Source organism: Lates calcarifer, linkage group LG4, assembly GCF_001640805.2.
Source record: "Lates calcarifer isolate ASB-BC8 linkage group LG4, TLL_Latcal_v3, whole genome shotgun sequence".
NCBI classification, from domain to species: domain Eukaryota; kingdom Metazoa; phylum Chordata; class Actinopteri; family Centropomidae; genus Lates; species Lates calcarifer.
Window position 1 is genome coordinate 2,413,651 of NC_066836.1, and position 16,610 is coordinate 2,430,260.

A 16,610-nucleotide genomic window follows, 5' to 3' on the forward strand; every position below is an offset into this window, starting at 1 on the left:
ATTAACTTATTTGTCTTAGTTTGTGTGTGTGTTTCACCTTCAGAATTACTTTATTCACACAAATACAGAAGACTTTATAGAGTATATTTAATAAGAGGAGTCTGTTAAATGTCCAAAAACACAACTGCTTATAGACAGACTAGAATATCACAAGATAAAAACCACTCAAGTAGAAAACGTTCAAACAGCACAAATGGTTTATTTTGATTTCACAAGCAGATGCTTGTTCCTCAGTACACAGCTATAATCCACAAAACCGTGGTCAAGTCGATCCAACAGGTTTTCATTTTCTTTTTTTTGGTTTGTTTTTCTGAGAACTTAGCTGTGGTGTTTGTTGTTCTACGTCAACAACTTCGATCACACATAACACTGTTAAACACTGAGGAGCCACAGTTTTACAAGACGGCAGATTTTGAGATAGCCGATGTTTAGCGATCACGTGATCCGGTTTCATTGTGATTGAGAAAGTGAAAAGTGACTGAACATTCAGTTAAATCTGGTGAATTATGAACGTGGCTCAGTGTTGGTAGAAAATGCAGTCGAGTGCAGTGAAACTTGCTTAAATTGTAAGGAAATAAAACAATACTGGATAAACTACAAGTCAAACATTCACACGCTCACACAAACAAACACACGGCTTTTAATTTTCTTCACACAAATAAAATGTTTTATCATTTAAACCAAGGATGATCTGCTCGCATTTGTGCTAATATTGTTTTAAATATTGCTCACTGCACCTTTTTAAAAAGAGAAAATAAAACCAATGACCATTTCAGGAATTTTAGCAGGTAGTCAGAGCAAAAAGGTGAATAATTGATCAAAATTCACACCTTAAAAAACTAAAATGAACAACTACTACTTTCAAAAAAGATAATTTTGAAACATAGTGTAAAATACTTTTAAATTATTTTAGGAAAATTCAGTCTGGAGCTGAAAGATGATAATTTTTATCAGGTAAAATGATAATTAACCACACAAATATCAACATTTACTTTCACCATCCCTGGTATAAATGACCAAATGAACTGCTTTACAAATAAACCGACATCATCGATCATGAAGCAATAAAACGGCTTTACACAAAATAAAAAATAATGAAATGCAGGCTCATGTCGTCAAGTTATAAAAGCTAATTAAAACTGCTGCAGCTGAAATACACGGTGCAGCCAAACCGGCCGCTTTCTTTCATATATTACAATTTATATGATACAAATGTTATGGTTTTAAAGTCAGAAGAGGTTAACACTTCACATTTGCCTTTTGACGAGTTCTGTAATCACTTTAGTTAACTTAAAATCTCCACTTATTTGGTTTTTACACCTGCTGAAATCACATTTATCTCGACAAACGTGGTATTTCTGAGGCTTTTCTCGTTAGAAATACACTGATAGGTTTACAAAAGGCAGCTGTTAAGTGTTACCAAATCAAAATACACTGAAACTGTGGGTGCCCACTAAAAAAATGTGTTTTTTACCCACCGAAGAGAGAGAAAATGTTTGTCATATCAATGTGCTTGTTTGACTGTTGAACAGTTATGTTATCAGCAAATACGCTCCACAAATCTAAAGCTAGGGCTCACAAAGAGACAATCAGTTTGACGTGAACTGTGCTTGTTCATCGTGTTGCGTTACGTTAACGTACGACAGCAGAACGACGGCTGCAGTCGAAAACTCTGAACCGCCCGTTATTACATTAAACACGTTTTTTGTTTAGACATCAAGTTGTATCACCACACACACACACACACCGACTTTGTTCAGGTAACGTAGTGAAATAATCTCACACACACACACACACACACATATATATATCATTTACAGCCTCTCCTATTCACTTGAATACAGCTTTGGCTGAGTGTTTTTATCGTGGCAGTGGGAAAGCAAAGCAGGTGAAAGCGAACGCATCACGACAACTCCTCAGATTTGACTTGTTTTTAAAGTACCATAACAAATATGACACTGACAGGAACCCCACAACAGTGTTTCAACACTAATGACTAAAGGGCTTTGCGATGAACTAGGAAAAAATGTTTTTTTTTTTTTTTTTACAATCATGTCAAGTATTTATACAACATCAGTATCAGAGCAAATGTTTCATCGTCAGCTCCTATAAATCAAATGTGACGCTGGTTATGTATTAATCCCTTTTTTTGGTCGACTGAAATCAGACTTAATTACACAACAAAGTGAGTTATTTTCTGTGCATCATGTACACAGAACACAGCAGACCAATTTACTCTCTTCTAAAAATCACTCCACAATACTTTCTCATACTTTAGCAGGACTCTACCTGGTGAGAGTTTGGTCCAGTGGTCACTTTAGACCAAGAGTGTGATGATAAAAAACTAATATTTTCCTCCATCAGGAAAAACGAGCCGTCTACTCACGCTCACTTCTTGTGTAAAGAAACATTTCACTTAAAACCTTTATTTAAAGTGCAAGATTATAGACTTTAAAAACTATTTAACAAGTTATTAAAATTCACAAGCAGCAGCTGCAGCTTCTCATTTAGACCCTTTTAGAATTATTCTCACCGCCCGTTTTAATTGAGCTGATTTATGCTAATGGATTAATATCTAAGACGTGGAGATTATTATGGTTAATATCTCATTAAATACTGCATAAAGTGACCAATCGATCAAACTCTCTAAAAACCTATTTTAGGGCAGCACAGTCCCAGGAACTAAGGAGCATCAGAAACTAAACTGAGGAGCTAAACATCCCTTTTAAACTTTACGGTTTTCTGCACCTGTGACATTAGCAGTAGCAGCAGCTCAGTGTTTATGATTATTTTCATTTCAGCGTAGAAATGCATTAAAACAATTAGCAAATAAAGTTTTCTCTTATTCACTTGCTTGCTCTCTTCATCTGTTTATCTTGAACTTTTTTAGACCGGTCGACTAAATCATCTTCTCGTCAATCAACAGAGGATTTCCAACCCTGGTCTCAGTATTGATTGAACCGCTACTCATTTTCTTTTGTGTTTGCTTCTCTGTCTCATCAGCAAACTGCACCCCTGCTGTGCTCTCTGGACCACCTGGAAATACTACACCTGACACAGGAACTTCTTCAGACCAGGAACTTAATTTAGACAAACTGCAGGAGAAGTCTGAAAAGGTTTCTTTATACCTGCAGTTGTAAAAGGCTGCTAATTAGTCCTGCAAAGTTAAAACAGTAACAAGGTATGAAAGGTATGTCACAGGTAGTTTTCCTCAGAGACTAAAGATTTCAGAGCAGCTACAGAAACACTGGAGTCACCTTCCACAGGAATCTTAGATGGCACAAAGCATTTATCTACGGTCAACAGGCCGGGGAGCTGACTGTGTTTTTTCTTTTGTCTAGTAAACAAACAGCTGGTTCATGGCTTCACAGTTTACAGACGTCAACACTGTGATCATGTAAAGGGAGTCGACGCGTGTGAGCGATGCGTTTATAAACCGACAGAATCAAAACATTTCAACCAGACAATTTCAGTTCTGCTATCAGCTGCTTTGATTTTTGTTTTTTGTTTTTTTTTTTTTCAGAGCAGGACCATGAAATCCCCTTTGGGTTATGTGCCAAACAATCAAACAGCCAACACTCACCAGCATTAAGCTGCTCTCTTCAATCTGCCTGTGTACAAAAACTGCAAAGGCAGTTCTACTATATTTTTTTCCTAAAAGAGCGACGAGAAGAACAACTGTAACAGCTATCGGTATCATTTTAAGAAGGTGCAAAAGAGACGTCTGGATGCTGAACAGAACCAAGCTGCGAGAAAGAAAAACCAGCTGAGCTAGATCTGTATGTTTTAAGTTTGAGACTCAAAAGATCAGCATCACAGCACAGCACCAGAGCGAGAACTTTTTTTTGAGCTGCCATTTTAGCAAACATACTTAAAGAAATCTGCTGATCAGGGACTAAAAAATAAAAGACTAGAATACAACGAAGGAACCAGTCAGGTTTGGTTCGGACCAGCAGCAGTCACAGAACTTTCAGTAAAGCAGGAGGTAAAATAACGCAGATTAACTTCTGAAATGCACTAAAACTAATTACATAAAACTAGTGGATTTTTGCTTTATGTTTGTCCAAACTTGAAGATTAGATTCGCTGTGTTTTAGCTTAAATCAGCGTCAAGCAGATATGAGCAGCACCTCACTTCTATCTAACTCTTCAGCATCAGCAAAATGTGTGTTCTGCTTTTTAGTTTTCAACAAACGAGACGTTCCGGTGTTTCGTCTCTGTGCTTTTTTTCCATCAGTGTTACACAGGTGTGTTTATTTTTTGTGACGTGTTGTGTATCTCTTGGTGGCGGTGATTTAGAGAGAGTGACCGAGCTTCTGTTCCCGTCCTGTCTCCTCAGGGAGCTTCAGGTATCGAACATTAACCTCCTGTAGGCTCCAAAGACGGCTGTTAAAAGAGCTTTTACAGCCGCCTTTAAAGCCAACAGGTGATGGTGTTTGACACTGTGGGTGGAGTATCACTGTACGGTTACAGTAGGACGAGGAGGAGGAGGTGGAGGTCATTTCTCCTGCAGCAGGGCGGGGATGTTGATGTTCCAGCCGATCGCCTGCCGGTCGAAGCCGCAGGTGAACAGGTTGCAGGAGGTGTTGTCTTCACACCAGGCGGAGCAGCACACCATGCGCCGGTGACCCTGAACCACGACACACAACAGTTATCAACACGGAGGACGAGGACATGCGAGGTGACAAACAACAACATCAGGGAGCCACAATGTCTCATCTTTAAAACATTAAATTAAAAATCAGTCCTCTGGCACAACGAGTAGACAGAGACATTCAGAGCCTCACAAGCTTTAAAAGAAAGTTGTCAGCATGATGGACAGCCAATTAAAGCCAATTAAAGCCTATTAAAGCAACATTCTGCAACTATTTTACCTTAAAATATCCACTTGAGAATCATTCTGATGGTTCACTGACATTCCCACTCTGCTCCCTGAACACCTGTTGTTGCTCTGTGTAGCTGTAGCTGAACTGTAGATCAGTTACAAAGACTAAGAAGTCATTAAAAACCAGTGTTCATCTCTGATATCCAGCCAGGAGACTGTGTTTGTTCCAGATGTTGGAGAGTGAAATCTTTCTACATGTAAAGAGTCAGAGGCTCCTCCTCCTCCTCCTCCTCCTCCTCCTTCGCTGACTGACCTGCCGGTTGCTCCGCGGGAGTCGAGCCAGTCGCACCCCGGACATGTCGAACAGCCGGACCTGCCGATTGTCGTGAGGAAGGGCGATGATCTTCTGGTTCACCGACACGCTGATCCTGAACACAAGAACACAGGTAGGATGTCAGGCGGGTCAAAACAAAACAACCGAAGACGCCACCTTTGTGTCTGGCATTGACGTTGTTTTACTTTAACGTATCTTGTCACCAGATTAACCGTGTACTCGTTCTCCGCCGAGCGTTTGCGTATCACACACCTGTTGACGGCCGAGTCTGTGCGGATGGTTGCTATGGGCGACCGCATGTTCTTCAGGTCCCACACTTTGACGGTTCGATCGTCGCTCCCAGAAACCACGTTGTCTCCCACCGTGAACACGGCGGACGTCACCGGTCTGAGAAAGGATGAGAAAACAGGTTGACGCTGAAGAGAACGGACGGAGGACAGAGACCTGGACACATGAATATTAAGACTAACAGCGACTACAAACAATGTCTTATGATTGTTGGATTGTAAGTGTGTGTGTGTGTGTGACTGACTCAGTGTGTCCCTGGAACACGTTGACAGAGTGGATGGACGGGTCTCTGAAGTCCCACAGTCTGAAGGTGGTGTCTCTGGACGAGGTGACCACCAGACGCTGGGTGGGGTGTGTGCAGCAGTGGGTCAGCTCCTGGTCGTGGCCTGAAAACACACACACACACACACACACACACACACACACACACAGAAAAATCTCATTATGTAGCATTCAACACCCGAAGTAGGGCTGAATTACTAACTGTATTAAAATCGCAATCGTGATTCTCAGCTCGATTCAGAGATCTACGCAATCTCATTTCTAAATGACAACATCAACGTAACAACATCTCATAGAGAGCCACAGTTTGGTTCAGTTTGTCCGTTCAGGGCTACCATAGGAACATGGCAGCCTCCGTGGAAGAGGACCTGCTCCTATGTAGAAGTAAAAGGCTCATTCTAAGACAACACAATAATTCAGTTTTAGGTTCATTTTTTCTTCAGTGTTAGTGTGGTACCAGTCAGTGAGTGGACCAGCTCTGAGGTCTCCACGTCGTACAGGTTGGCGGCTCGATCCCAGGACGCCGTCACCACCTGTTTGCCCCCCACCAGCCAATCGGCGGCGATCACCACACCCTGATGGCTGCGCAGGGTCGTGGTCGCCACGCGGACGGAGGGACAGTCGTTCGGACCCTCGACTTCGCCGTCGGCCTCGTCTTTGTCTGAGAAGTCCACGTCGTCTTCGCAGGGCGTCTGCTGCTGAGGACAGACGCCAGAGGCTCAGTCAGGAGCACAATAACAGATAAAAACAAAGAGGCTGTGCTGCTGTTGATGCTGCTGGTGCTTACACTCATATCAGCGACAGGCTGTGGAGTCGGCAGCTGCACCATGTATCTCCAGATGTGAGCTGTCTGGTCTCCAGAGGCTGAGGAGGAGAGAGACTGAAACTAACAGCAAACTGACATAACATCACAAAACTAAGATTACTCTCTTTGTTTCAGCTTTACCTGTTAGAGCCATCTGTTCAGTGGGGTGGAACTTGATGGAGTTGACTGCAGAGACAGAGAAACGTGTAATAAATACACGTCATGTACCTTTGACTTTCTGATTCACTTTTCAAACTTCAAAAGAAAGAAAATTTCCTTACGCTCCCCCACTTTGGATTTGAAGCTGAGGAGCTCTGTTGCACACGATCACTGTCATTAATTTACTGTGCATCTATAACTTTACCTGAACCTTGATGGCCCGTATATTTGAGGAGGCACTTTCCAGTTTCAATGCTCCACAGCATCGCAGTGTGGTCTGCATTACAGATGTAAAAGAAGAAGGAAAAACTTAAAGCAATTTCAATTTCAATGACACATATTCATTTGTCATTGTTTTTATATAAAGCAAACTTTCTGTGGTTAAATCTAGCATGAAATAAAGCTGTCCAATAAAAAATAAGACTTTTAGATTTGACCGTGCGAAAGCAGAAAGAGACAGAGGGAGGAAACTGAGACCAGTGGCGTCAAATTAAAGAAGAGGAAAAGACGTGTATCATCCTGCAGCAGACACGTGTTAAATAACAGATTTATAAGATGATGTTTGGAGACAGGAAAAGACAAACAAACAAATACCTGCAGATGCAGTACCCAGCACCACGGGCTGCGTCCTGGTGACGCTGAGGTCCCAGATCCCGTCTCTGTGGCCGACATACTCCCTGACCAGCTGGCACACGGCTCTGGACGTGGTCGCTTTGAAACTGGACACGATCTGACACCGACACCAAACTCAAGTTAGAACACTAAACACAACACGACACCTGAAGAGTCACAGCTGCATCTCTGCCAGGGTTCCTACACAGTGTACCTCTCAAAATGGCCTCCGCTACATCGGTTTGTGATGTTGGTATGAGATAACCCAACTTTAGCACTTAGGACGACCATGACCTGGACGACTGAGAACCGTTCAAAGACACTCACTTAAATGTCAATTTCTTGGTAAAACTGAGGACTGAAAATCAGGACTTTGGAGAGTTAAGACCCAACATTAGTGGTCATTAAAACATGCTACATGTCAACGAAAATCCATTAAATCAATTGACGTTGACATTTTTTAGGGAACTCTGGTGCGCCAGATTTAGCTTTAGACACTTTTAAAGCCTGGAAATGATCCAATTTAATTTTTCCATTTCGGTTTTTAGGCTTTTTTAGGTTTTCCAGTGTAGGAACCCTGGTCTGACGGAAGGAGGAAGCAGGTCAGCAGAACTGAGGGTCACTGAGGAGCTGCTCAGCAGGGTCCTTGTAGTATGCCGGGTGCTAAGAAGCTTTGGTTGACGACAGCGTTATTCATATCAGTCCTGGGTTCAAGAGGTTTTTTAAAAAATATCTTTACTGGTGTTTTTGTTTTAAGCTCATGTGAGCGTGTGACAGAGGTGGAGTCGTCGCGAACGCCACCGATCCGATGCTTTAAAAACAAACACCATCAACCCAGATCTGGTATCAACACGATGCAGACACATTAAAGTATCAGTACTGTACGCTGCATTTATCAAACCAGGATTACTGTAAATGCACAAAAAAACGCAAGAAAGAAAGAAAATCTAGAGGAGGAAGAAGGTGCAAAAAATATTCAGTAATGGTGAGACAGATTAAAAAATTAAAAAACCAAACAGTAATTATTATTATCAGTCGTATCAAGGTTTGGTCGAGGTGTTTACATTAAAGATTGGGATGATACAAACTGGACTCTTGGTTCGTTTTGGACACAGACCACTAAATAAGTTCCAACTGAAAAAGGAAGCAGGAGAGCGCAGAGGACGGCGTCATTCAACTGGGAAATAAATCTCAGGCTAAACAGACAAAAGAGCATTTTGTTCAGTTTTTATCTGTTAAAAAAAAGATAAAAATATTAAATCAATAAGTTATAATCAAATAAAAAGATATGATGAAAAGTACCAGAGCTGAGCGTTGTGGGATCCGGTGGTTGGTGGTTGTTAGGAAGCAGCACAGCAGATTCTCATCTATCTATTCTACTGTAGATCATTTCTATTTCAAGTTACAGCCAGCGTGATAACGTGAGTCAAAAGCTGATTTGTTGTGCGTCTCCTGCTGCACTGGAAATGAAGATGAATCCAGGACTTGTTCAAATGTAGCACAGATGCAACGTGTTACATTGAACAGAGAAGCAACAGGGACTGGGAGATGTTTAAGGAAACGACAGTGAATCTAACGCACCCAGCGGTTAATGCTCTACAGTCTGTAGCTTCAGTGTGCAGTCTGCTGACCAAGATTTCACTTGTTTTACAACCAGTTCTACAGTAAATCCGTTAACATGGTGGATTTTCAAACAAATATTTGAGAAAACAACAAAATTAGTTACAGAAGCTACTGGAAAAATTAGCACTGATTTTCTGTGCACTCAAAAAAAAAGTCTAAAACACAGACTTTATGTATTTTAATTAAGTTCTAATTATCTTTGTAATTTTACCACACACTTTCAATTTTATTCTGTTTTCCCATCATGTCGAGTCAGTGTGAATAAATGAAATAATGTCAGCTTTATGTATAATTCTCAAATATACAATGTTAATATAAGACTTTACACGTGATGATTGAAAAACCACAGAAGCTTTATGTAGAAGTTTACGTTAACTACATCGAAGATGACATTATTTTATTTATTCACAGATTATAATGTAATCAACAAACATGAAGTCAGTGTTTTAGGCTTGAGTGTAGAAATACTGGTACTGATTATACACTGCTACCAGCTTCAAACATCTGGCAACAGTTAGTCTAAATCCCAGAGACACGTCAGAGAGACAGTCCAGACTGTAAGTAATCTGATTACACTTTATTTACAGTTACTCTTTTGACTTTTATGGGAAAACACTAAAGCGTCAGTGCAGTATGAGACCGTGAAGTAAGAACTAAGGAGTAAATCTGTTGAATAAGTTAATGTACCAGGGTGTTAAAAGTTCTGCTCCTGCTCTGATAGTATTTACGAGCTGGTTCCACCATCAGGGAACCACAAACCAGAACCAGGTCTGGACCGAGATGGTAACGTAAAGACGACAATCCTCGGAGGAACACAGTGGGCGAGAAGGCAGATTCAATATAAAATAAAATAACAGATACTGAGGGCGTTGTATCAAGTCAAACAAAATCACCACATTTAATATTTTGTGGAAAATCCTTTGCCTGCCTGAAGTCTTCCACCTGTGCTCTCCTTTGGTGTACTCACATTAAAGCTGAGACTGGGCACTTTAATGTAGTGTTTATTATTTTATTTCAAATTGAATGTGCTGAAGCTCAGAGCCTGAAGAAGAAAAAATACTTACAGTCTGGACTGTATCTCAGGAACCGAGCGAATAAAACCAAAACTAAAAACTAAATGAAGTGTCACAGGCTCAAATCTAACAGCTAATTTATCTTCAAAGGCTAAAAAAGAAGCTAAATCTGATATAATGTCTGATATCAGCAGACCACACACTCTGCTGTAACTGAGCGATGATCTAAAGTGGCCGACAAACGCTCCTCCACCTTGAGTGTTTTATTAATCGAGGCACAAAAAAAGCTGCTTCGTGTTAAAGATGTCTCCTGAGTGTACCATTATGTGAAAGCCAACAAGTAGCTGAATCAAAACTAAAAGAGATGCAACTGAAAAAGCCTGTTAGTGAGATAACGAGGTCGTGTTTTATCCCACACAAAAAAAACGATTTAAAAAGCTTAAGCTCCTACATTTGAATGACCAAGTCTCTTGGGGAGGGAGTGTCGACCCCCTGGCTGGGCTGTTCATGCATATTGGCACACAAGGGGGAGAAATCAACAAGTTACCCATGAGTCTCCACCCCACAACTCCCAGCTGGTTACGCTGAAGTTGCGGGATCCACCTACTCTGGCATGGCAAGAATTTGAACGCGGCTACGAGCAGAAAGGTGAAAGAGACAGCAGTTCTTCTCTTAAACATTCAAAAAGTCAAGTCATCTTACAGTGACGAGCTAGAAAACTGTTCATCCTCCTCAAATTCTTGTGTCTAAACAAAAGTCACTTCAGTAAATCAATGTTTTTTGTGCTGCATTGCACTGACAGGTGTTTCTATTATTTTGTCCACCCCTGTTTATATCAGCAGAGGAAACACCTCTCTGTGTAATGCAACACAGATTAACACAAACATCTCAGAAATGTGAATCAACACAGGCAGGATTTACTGCAGGACTAGGTGTACCTAATAAACTGGAAACTGAATGTTTACGTAAACACACTTCCAACAACACACCTTCTTTCCTCTGGTACAAAATAAAGTGTTTACCTTGCTCGTGGAAGCCTTGTAGGTCGTCTTCAGTTTTTGTGACAGCTGACTTGTGCTGTGACTCGCTGTGAATTAAACAAAGTAATTTATACTGATGACGAAGCATTAACACACAGAAAGCACTTCAAATACCATATACAGGATATTTAAAGCAACATAATGTAACTTTGCTGAGCAGCAGCGCCCCCTGCAGCCACAAAAAAGTCTACCAATCACTTAACGGGAAGTGCTGTCTCTGTAACAAACCACCAAACTGTTTCCTGGATCTCAGAGATGAACGCTGGTTTTTAACTGATCTACAGTTCAGCTTCACTCTGAACTCTCTGGGTCTGAAGCTGCTGACTATCACTCAGTTAAACAGAGAAACAACAGGTGTTCAGAGGCTCCATTCTCCCTGTTACAAGCATAATGTTGCTTTAAAATAATCAACTTCAAATCAAAATGCAGATGAACGTGGAGCGTGACTCACCTTTAGTTTTAAGTGCTCCTTTGGCTAAATCCGCCCCTTCGAACGTCTGTCCCTCTGCAGCCAAACGATCGTTCAGCGTTTCGATTTCTCTGCGTACTGACAGTCAAACAGGTAACGTGTTAAAGCGTTAAAGTGTGTGTTGAAGTAGCTCGACTTTGTGCCGTCATGACAACTTACGCTCGAGGTTTTCTATGTAGAGGTTTTCAAACTCCCTCTCGATCTGGCTGAACAGGTCCAGCAGATTGCTCCTCAGAGACAGAGGCAGTTTGGAGTCCTGCAGGGAGAGAGGAGGGAGACGTTTAACAACAGGGAAGCAGGTGGGATTATCGCCGAGGAGAGGGGAAGAAAAAAAGAAATAATGCAGAGCTGGAGTGTGAATCTTTTGGCAGTCACAGCGAATGCTTAGAGGTCCAAGAAAATAAAAGTTCTGAGGCTCTATTTTAGGTCTTTAAACCAACATTAACATCATGACTTTCACCTCATCCCAAAAAGAAAAGTCGCAGTTTGCTAAATAAATTGAACTCACTAAGGTCAGAAAAATGAGCTGAGCGTCTAAAATAAAACATAACTACGCAGTAAATTCAGATATAATGGAGATGAGAGTCAAGTCTACACGACAAGCCCTCACATGAGTTTACCATTCAGAATTACTGCAGCACAGCAGAAGAACAGATTCTTATCACACAATAAAAAACCTTGAGGAAGGAAATAAGAGTGAACCGATGCTTCAGACTCAAACAGGAAAGAATCAATACAAGAATCTATAAAAGGAAAGAATCAGTAAAAAGGTTACGGAGCCACAGGGGACACGACAGCGCCATAAAAACACGGCCTCAAACTTTAGCTCTGTTGGCTACAACAAGCTGAAACACACACATTAATTCCTGTGTGTTAATTAAATTAAAAGTGTGTAGTTTACAATAAGTGAGCATGTGCATTCAGAGGATGGACAGAAACAGGAGAATATAAGTCGGTGATTGAGTTAAAAACACAAACACATCATGTACTGTCACAGTCAGCAGCAGAGACACAAACAGGAAGTGGGCCATGTCTCCTTTTTTGTCCAATCATCATGAAACTGCTCAGCGTGTAGAGAGTCCTCTTTGTACCTGAGTGCAGTGTACGCTGCATTATGCTGCCAGAGGCTTTATCTTCTAAAGGAAATCAGTGCAGCGTGCCGTTAGCATTCACAGCAGAAAAGGTTTGAGCACAATAAAGAAAGGAGAGGACGAGAGGAAGGGAAGCAGGAGGGGGGGTGTTCAGGGCTGTAAGGTCCTATAAGGACATTAAACACATTAAACATGGAAGATTTGCTTATTTGATTCTTTTATTCACTCCATCCGGACAAAGTTTCACTCCCCACTTCCAAAAACTCTAGAGAGGGTGATGCTGACTGGAGCCTTCCACAAACTTAAATTTACATAAATCTTTAACATTTGTGTTTAACCAAAATAAAACAGGAAATAGTCTCCTGGAAATCTCAGTAGCTGTCAATAAACGTGGGGACACAACATCAGAGGAAACACCGGGTCAGACGTCCCGAGCTCTGGGTCAGAAGAAGGTCCAAAAAAAGCCCTTTAACCTTTAAACAATCTGCTGAAATAAACAATATCAATACAGTATGTGTGAGTCATATAAAAGCTCTTTATGTGTGTGATGAACACTGATATTTTTTAGCTTGAGGAGCTAACAGAGAGTTTCATTTTCCGACTTACAGAAAGTTATCTCCAGTCTCTCACCATTAAAACCTCAAAACAACAGGTTACTAAACTGACCAATGAGCAGCCTAACTGTGAGTCATGTGACCTCTGGTAACAAGCTCTGATTTATTTTACTAACCAGGGAATAAAAAGTCTACTCTTCCACTACTGTGGAGTGACTGGAAAGGAACTAGTCACAAGTCAACACCTCTAAACACTAATCAGACGCACACAGCTATAACTCTGGGTCTAACATCTATCTGGGGAGTTACACTACTGCGTGAACCACAGACGGCCAAACACCTGAAACTTACCTCCATTCTCATGAGGGATTCCAGATTATCAGAGGACTGGGACCAAAAGGAACCAGAGTAAAAAAAAAAAAACAACAACAAAAAAGTCATGAAGAGATACGACACTGTTCCTCACAGCCTGAACAACTCCTCTCACAGAGGACTGCAACATTATTCACCACAAACACACACACTCACACAGAATAATAAACTATTTACATTCATTCCAAAAGCCACGCGTTTGCACGTCGTCCAGAAACTTCCTCTAATCGTCAAGACAGAGACTCACGATGAACAGCAGCATTTAAAATATTCATTAAAGAAGATATTTACCTGCCACAGGTGTAACAGGGGAACCAGTGGTTTTCCTGCTGTGTACAGTTTGTCTTTACAGTGAGTGAGTAAGAGTGGAGGGAATATAAACTGAGGTTTGAGCCTGTGACCACAGATATATAACGTCAGAGGATGATGAGAGTAATCAGGGTGTGAAGGTAAAAAGTTTAAGCTGTGAGTTAAATCTACGGCTGAGGATTCACAGAGACGCTCGCAGGTAAAAGCTTAAACTCAGAGCAAAGAGACATGATGGAAACTTTCCTTATTCCACATGAGTTTGCACTGCAGCTGCGTCTTAACTCAGTGTTTCAGGGAACCAGCGGTGCACCTGAGCCAAGTGTGAAAGTCTGATCCTGATCTGGATCCATCTGTTTTACCAAATAACCTTACATCAGGCGGCCTGTGGCACGGTTAAGCCAGCAACAATATAAACCATTGTGTCCCTCTAAACGCGGTGCATTAAAAACCTAATTGGCTTAGGGCTTACAACTAGAGAGCTCACGGGTGCTGACAGCAGCAGCAGGACAGCAGGCTAATGATGACAGACAGAGGGAGGAGCAGCTGCAAACACAGCGTGGTGACTTCTACACATTTTTTAATAATGTTTTTGTTTGTTTTATGTAAATCAACAAGTGATCACCTGTCCCTCCAGCATGTCTCTCTGCAGACCAGATCGGTCCTGCTCGGTGCTGTTGGTCCTGCGGATGGACAGGCTGTGGGACTTCCTCTTCTGCTTCGCCTGGCGGGCGGCGGCGCTGCTCCCGCTCTCCACCGGCATCGCTCCGTCCAAACCTGATGACGGCACAGTCTGGAAGTGTGAAAATCACAGGAGAGAAGGTGGAGAACTGGGTCGAGGCCTGGATGCGAGTCTCTAACTCGTCAGCTACGCTCGGTGGGAAACATAAGAAGACAGCGCCGTGCTTGGCGGTGGTTGTATTTGGCGGCCGACACGTGGGAATGTGTGAAACAGACCCTCAGTGGGTACGTTAAGGTGAAACAAGAGGGATTACTGAGACAGAAACTGAGAAGTGTGCAGCGATAACAGAAGCTTCTTCTTCCTATTTCTAAAAACAGAAAACGCCAGTGTTTCGTTGGAGAAAAAGGAAATGCTCTGATTAAGGCTGAACATGGAGAATATGAATTATTACAATACTCAGACGACCAGCTTCTGATCACTTATCTGTTTAGTTATGGGGCAGAAAAATCACTGAATCTAATTCATGTTTATCACAAAACAGGCATTTAAAAAGAAACGAATCTTCACAATTTATCAATAAAGTGGCAGAAAAATAAAGCAGAAAAAGTTCTTCTCATTTTATCCAGAGTCTTATTTTGTCTGACCACTGGACTAAAATCAAAAGTATTCAGATTACAAACAGAAAATAAGCAAATATTCCCATCTGAGAGGCTGGAACCGGTGTATTTGATTACACTGACTTTACATTACTCAGCTAATTGATTCACTGTATAAGCTCTGACTAAGTTTATGATCATTAAACAAACAAAAACAGCAAGATTTCACATTTTAAACAGGAGGAAGCAGTAAAAGTTGGCTTTTTTTTCTTTTTAAATGACTTCTGGAGTCATCAAAATACTTTAAATACTGTATTTTAGAAATCATCCAGGGCTAATATAAGCAGCTACCTTGTTTATCAGATTGTAGCTGCAGTTAAATAATTATTTCAACACCTCTGACACTGCAAAAAGCCTGCAGCTGCTCAGCTTTGTCACGATGCTTTACTGTGGATTTATGAATAGTAACTGTTCTTCATCTTTGGGTTGACATGTCACATTGAAAAAAAACATACACACAGTCTAATCTGTGTTATCAGGATGAGAGTCATTGTTGTGGGCGCTCATATCGCAGTAAGGACAACATAAGCCTGTCTCCAGCTGTCACATATGAAACCAGTGGATGAGATTTGCCCTTGAGCTGACATAAGAAACTCTCTGGACTCTAAACATGCAAATAAAGCTGCTGTTTTTCTCTGACCTTTGATAGCCTGATAGCAAGAAAGATACCAGCGCTTTATCTATTCGTTAGTCTATTTTTACTGATTTTTTTTTTTAGCTGTCAGTCACCATGGTAGTTAGTTCCTCTTTAACACAAAAAATAACCGTTATTGTGTTGGAATAAATTCGGAGGAAATATAAGTAAAATGAAAATAAACACAGAGCACAATCCGCTGCCTGAAAGTGAGCGTCAACATCAGAAAGTCCAGACAATGTTAGCCTTGTTTTAAGCTAAGCGAAGCTAACGTTATCCTCCGTTAGCTGGCGCTACCAAGCTAATAGGCTAAACATGTCAGCTCCAACCTGCCCAAACACAGATTCTACAACTTACCGGAAAGTCTACAGGTATGGGGTTTTATTCCGGGTTATTGTGGAAAATGTCGCCCTTTCTAACATTTTTCTTCGACGTGGGAGAAAGAAAGAAAGACGCGCTGGTTTCGTCCTGAATCCCTGTTGACAGTTGACGAGCTCCGCTACGTGAGAAACAGATAACGAAGCCAATTCCGGCCCGAGGCTTTTCGCAATAAAAGCCTAAGTATAGCTTCGAACCACACTCCGTTCAAATTCCGTCAGTTTCTCGATTTCTCGGTTATTATCACATGGTAGCACTTATATCAATCAACTTAAAAAACATTTTACACATAAATGACTTCTTCAAGGAAATTCGGCATATGAAAAATATCACAGGGGCCTCAAATTATGAACGAATTGAAAATATCTAAGACTTTTAAGCTTAGTTTATCATGACATGTAATTATATTACTACGACAGGCGCTTATTAATAATAATAAAATACATGCCGAATCAAAGAGCTGAAATTGACGGCTCTGAAAACATGTC

General features: G+C 41.2%; 1 protein-coding gene across 5 annotated transcripts; it reads right to left on the reverse strand.

Moving 5' to 3' along the window:
• Positions 1-179: 179 nt before the first annotated feature.
• On the reverse strand, positions 180-16,288 carry LOC108884785 (WD repeat-containing protein 37). 5 transcript variants are annotated; one of them, XM_051069786.1, is made up of 15 exons: positions 16,102-16,288; positions 14,398-14,549; positions 11,609-11,705; positions 11,432-11,527; positions 10,963-11,027; positions 10,488-10,574; positions 7,287-7,422; positions 6,898-6,969; positions 6,675-6,719; positions 6,516-6,592; positions 6,186-6,426; positions 5,691-5,832; positions 5,411-5,545; positions 5,138-5,252; positions 180-4,629 (listed from the first exon to the last, which is right to left on the reverse strand). In XM_051069786.1, exons 2-15 carry the CDS (start codon positions 14,533-14,535, stop codon positions 4,498-4,500), a joined length of 1,578 nt encoding a protein of 525 aa, XP_050925743.1. In that variant the 5' UTR covers positions 14,536-14,549; positions 16,102-16,288; the 3' UTR covers positions 180-4,497. The 5 variants fall into 5 exon arrangements, with proteins under 5 accessions (XP_050925743.1, XP_050925742.1, XP_050925744.1 ...); XM_051069785.1 differs by having other exon boundaries at positions 14,398-14,565; positions 16,102-16,286; XM_051069787.1 differs by having other exon boundaries at positions 6,186-6,423; positions 14,398-14,565; positions 16,102-16,285.
• Between the last annotated feature and the right edge of the window lie 322 nt (positions 16,289-16,610).

Coding starts and splice junctions, on each gene's coding strand:
- LOC108884785 (XM_051069786.1), bottom strand. CDS start 14,535: ATGCCGGTGGAGAGCGGGAGCAGCGCCGCCGCCCGCCAGGCGAAGCAG. Junction 6,593..6,674: donor TGAACAGATGGCTCTAACAG/GTAAAGCTGAAA, acceptor TCTCCTCCTCAG/CCTCTGGAGACCAGACAGCT. Junction 6,427..6,515: donor AGCCTGTCGCTGATATGAGT/GTAAGCACCAGC, acceptor GTCTGTCCTCAG/CAGCAGACGCCCTGCGAAGA.